Consider the following 5,000-nt stretch of genomic DNA (forward strand, 5'->3'; position numbering starts at 1 on the left):
CACACACACACACACACACACACACACACACACACACACCACACACACACACACACACACACACACACACACACACACACAGTGACACACACACACACACACACACACCACACACACACACACACACACACACACACACACACACACACACACACACACACACACACACACACACACACACACACACACACACACACACACACACACACACACACACACACACACACACACACACACACACACACACACACACACACACACACACACACACATGCATGCACGCACATGCACGCGTGCACGCATGCACACACACACACACATCTGTATAAATCATATTTCTATCTTACTCTTTTTGCAGTTCAGGATACAAAAGAAGTGACGCAGCTGCCAATACAGAGACCACCTCTTCAGGTGACACAGTAAACTGGTCTTCATACAGCAAACCGAGTGCCCTGGCAAGAGCTAAACAACACGCACAACAAAACAAATCATGTCCACACTAGTGGTGCGACCGATTGAGCATCCAATGGTCTGACATTGTTGTGTCACGTTTGTGTACGAGAATGGTAACGAAATGACAGGAAGACTGTCTTCGTAACATGCAGTTGCTGAGATAACAGCATGCTGCAAGAGACCAGACAATGTGTGGGACTTCCGAATGTACGGCTTGTGCAATTCCCGTGTTATTCCATGACACTGCAACAGCACATCTATTGAACACAGACCAGACATCAATAGTTGAATCCTACATTTGGTATTTCATACAAACGCCTTTGAGTACAATAAAACAAATTATCACATTATTTTTAATTAATTAATTAAATAAACTAACAAACAAACGTCCATCAGCAATTCATGCTGTGCAGTTCACTAAAACATTTTACTGTGACTCACTGTCTTCATGCTACGATGGACAGTTTTACTGTTTACTAAAGAAAAACAGAAACAACTTCCTTGGATACTATAATGTCTCGTAGTTCTTCCAACAAGTTGTTATCAGGAAATTCACATACCATACATACAAACACATAAACACACATCCATGCATGAAACTATTTTGCTACATAATATATTTACTGCATGTGTAGGGGCCTATGGCTCAGTGATAATGCATTGCATTGACGAGTTGGCAAAAATTAGTAGCAGGTGGGAGACGAAGCATTCAGTTAAAGGCCAAAAAGAGAGCATAATGTTAATGTTAATTATTAAACGTTGCTTGGATAACTCGACCTGCATGTGTACATAGCCATACTGAAGACTCACTCTGTGTCTGAGTTAGAACATTTGGCTTACCTTGTAAGGAGAGGGAACTTGGTCACACAAGCCAAAGTATTTCTTCTGCACAACTTGCACCCACTAGTTGGACATACTTTTGGCATTGCATGACCTGGAAGAATACAGGAACTTAGTAGATAGATTTGTGTTGTCAGACTCAATCAGGAGCATATAAACTCCATTCGAGTATGCGGGACAATGGAAGCTAAAGAGGGACTGAAGGACAGTGGTCCAAAAGGCATGCCTGACCCGCCAAAATCAGGACGGTTGACACGTAGGTGAAAACATTGGGCGTACTTGCAGACCCGGCCACAGTAAGAAGACAATTGAGAGAAAGTAAACCTGAATGACTCGGCTATCAGCTCTTGTTCTCCAACTAGTTTTGTGTATTTCTTCTTCCAAGCCATATTGTTGTACTTGTTGTTACTGCATGATCTGGTGGGGAAATGGTGAAATGAAGTGTTATGATGGTGTGACTGTCAGATGGCAGTCTGAGTTCTTGCAATGGACTGTCTATGCTGTAACATAGTGGATCGATTACAGTACCAGTCACTGCTGTTACACTTTTTGTCTATCAAAGGTTGTAAAAGTCTTATTGTTTGATCATCTATACAAAGATGCTTTTTGGTGTCTAGTTGGTGAGAAAGCACGTGTAGTGAGTTACTAAGTTTTGCACACTTTAGCATATTTGCAGTGGTGGGTGACAATGTGAGAGATCAATGCAAATAGGGTGTTGTAGAAACTGATGTGCTGATTATGAAAATGACAATATGAACTTGTAGGCAGGAAATGAGAAAGGGGAGGGGCTGGATATGAAAACATATTGAGGTCATCATTTGTAGATGATTTTGGAAACATTAGATTAGGTGAAAATGTTCTATTTCAGACTAGACTGTACCCGCCCCGGATGTGAGGGTGTGTGAGGAGGAGTATATAAGAGCAAGCTCACCAGCTCACTTCATCAGTATCGAGGATATCGGTCATCATCATGTTTTCATTTTTTGTGACAGTTCTTGTGCTCATTCAAGTCATTGCTACTTGTGGTGGTCAAAGTGCGTCAGATGAGAGAAATCAGCAGGTTATGATGATACATCAAGTAGTAATTAAAATATTTCAAATATTTGTGTGATTTTGTTTACTGAGTAGACATGTGTGCCTGCTGGTGTTCTGGGAGTACCTGGATCACCTGGGTTACATGGATCCCCCGGACGAGATGGAATGAAAGGAGGAAAAGGAATTAAGGGAGAGAAAGGATTAGTTGGAGATGTTGGTGATAAAGGTAATGCTGGAAAGATAGGTCCACAAGGAATAAAAGGAGAAGAAGGTAGAAAAGGAGAGAAAGGAATAAAGGGAGAGAGAGGATTAGTTGGAGATGTCGGTGGTAAAGGTAATGCTGGACAAAGAGGTCCACAAGGTCCACGAGGGATAAAAGGAGAAACAGGAAGGAAAGGAGAGAAAGGGGACCCGATGACGCTCAACTGGAAACAGTGTGTGTGGAATAGACAGGATGATAAGAACAGCGGTCTGATTCAGGTTATTCCAACTCAATTTGTGATTACAATTATCAACGTGTGACTTGTTTCTGCTTTCTTTTCAACAGAACTGTAATTTTAGGAAACATGACAGCAAGTCAGCTCTACATGTTGTATATGCAGGAAATCTCAGGGTTTACTGCTCCAGTGGCCTGTGCTGTTCTCGATGGTATTTTACATTCAACGGTAACGAGTGCAGTGGACCTATGACTATTGAGGGAGTTGTGTATGGTCATCCAGCTAATGATAATCCTCACCGTCACAGACAGATTGAGGGATACTGTGAGAACATTCCAGCAGGTCAAGTCACAATTGGATTCAACATTGGAAAATGCAGTGGATACTCGACATCTAATGGCAATACAGGATTTCATTCACCATCTCGCATTATGATTGCAGAAGTTCCTCCATCACAAAAGTGACTGAATTAGAGAGAAATTAGAACTTGTGTTCAGTATAGTTTGCAGTACGTACAGTACAAGGTAGCTGAAGTAGGAGGCTGGATGGTGTGTGTGCATGTCTCTCTTTGCCGTATGTGAGTGTTTGTATGATTAATTCAACGTGTAGCTGCAATAAAACAACTGAGTCTTAACAACGGATTGTAACGATTTGTATTTTCATGAAACCCTATGTCTGTAATATACACGGGGGTGTCCATGATCATATGTACGTTTGCTGTAGTTCTCTATTCATTAATCCATTTGAGTGAAAGTAGAAATTCAATTTCAATTTTAGTAATTTTCATCTGAGAGTGAAGTAGAAATTCAAGCATAGCGCAGCGCTACGCTCAAACGCCCTGGGGAAAACCCTGCTCATATCAGTGTTTCCAGCTACGCATTCACAATAATTTGCTGTTATTACTGTACATGGTAAACTACATGTAGCCAGACATGATTGCCAGACATATAGTCCATCCCAGCTTGCTTTCCGACTAAGCTACATAAGGAACATCAGTAACCTGCATAATCATAGATCTAGAAATTATAAACGTTTTTTGAAGGTTTTCGGAGGCTCATAACTGTGGAAGCAATGATGCAAACACAACTTAAATTACTAGTGACTGTGTGATCATCTCTATTAATTAAACACATGAAGTGCACAGACAACTAAACAAGTAAATCTACACACACACACCCATGCACGCACGCACACACACAAACACACATGCACACACGCACACAAACAGAAAAACACACACATGCACACATGCACACACATACGCACGCAGATGCACACACACAAACACACAAACACACACACAAACACACAAACAAACAAACACACACACACACACAGCAAACACACAAACAAACAAGTCGAGCATGCAACAGGCCTACTGATTGAAGAATTAGTAAACTCACCCGGTCCTTTTGTAGGAATGGCTCTCTTTGAATGATAATGAAATATACTTGTTGGAGACGGCCCTTCACTACATTCTGGTTCCATCACAGGAGCAGACTTTATACACAGAGAATCCATATAATTATCAAATCTCCTACAACTTGTTCTCAATCTCGACAGCACAGGCTGCGTTGCACGTCTCTTTCTACATCAATTAAATAAAAATATCTCTCAATACATTAATACTATCGTAGTAAATAGTTATATGCTAAGATCATCTCAATACACCAAACTATTGTATTAGAGAGATGCATATCTCAATACATTAGATCATTGTATTAACATTAGGATTCTCAACATATTAGACTATTCTATTAGAAGGAGAGCAGGTGCAGCCGGCCAATAGCTACAGCCATGACCGTGCCAATATGCTAAAAGCCCATGAAGCTTTGTGTGCATGGTACAGTGTGTGTGTGTGTGTGTGTGTGTGTGTGTGTGTGTGTGTGTGTGTGTGTGTGTGTGTGTGTGTGTTTGTGTGTAAGGGTATAGCAATGTTAGTAAACTATATAGTAAAACGAGCTCACATGGCCCGTCCTTGGTACGGGCAAGATACTGTAGTGTAAAGATAGGTCTGTGAACACGTCACGTGCAATCTTAGTTGCGAGGTCCCGGATGTGCTGAATGAATTCGACTCTTGCTTTTTGCGCTTGTTTCGGAGAGAAACGACACAATCAGCACCTACCGTCTGACATCAGAAACGGGCAGTCCAACTTCGGTGGAGATACGATGCGCCGTTCCAGAGATATTCGCGCGCGAGCGAAAGTGAGTGCGATCAGCAGGAAATTGCGTCGT

The 5,000-nt window shown here is 41.7% G+C and overlaps 1 protein-coding gene and 1 long non-coding RNA gene across 2 annotated transcripts in view; one reads left to right on the plus strand and one right to left on the minus strand.

Moving 5' to 3' along the window:
• LOC134195323 (BTB/POZ domain-containing protein 16-like) overlaps positions 1-5,000 on the minus strand; it is a 6,722-nt gene that overhangs the window by 473 nt on the left and 1,249 nt on the right. Inside the window, exons 3-5 of the mRNA XM_062664337.1 lie at positions 4,169-4,353; positions 537-710; positions 348-462 (exon numbers count right to left, since the gene is read on the minus strand). Coding sequence (XP_062520321.1) covers positions 348-462; positions 537-710; positions 4,169-4,286 — 407 coding nt within the window. The 5' untranslated portion in view covers positions 4,287-4,353. The remainder of the gene's footprint in view (positions 1-347; positions 463-536; positions 711-4,168; positions 4,354-5,000) is intronic.
• LOC134191164 (uncharacterized) lies at positions 1,713-2,490 on the plus strand. The gene is made up of 3 exons (XR_009971726.1): positions 1,713-2,103; positions 2,162-2,353; positions 2,422-2,490. It is a non-coding gene; the product is annotated as an uncharacterized LOC134191164 (long non-coding RNA).

This window comes from Corticium candelabrum, chromosome 1, assembly GCF_963422355.1.
Source record: "Corticium candelabrum chromosome 1, ooCorCand1.1, whole genome shotgun sequence".
Lineage (NCBI taxonomy): Eukaryota > Metazoa > Porifera > Homoscleromorpha > Homosclerophorida > Plakinidae > Corticium > Corticium candelabrum.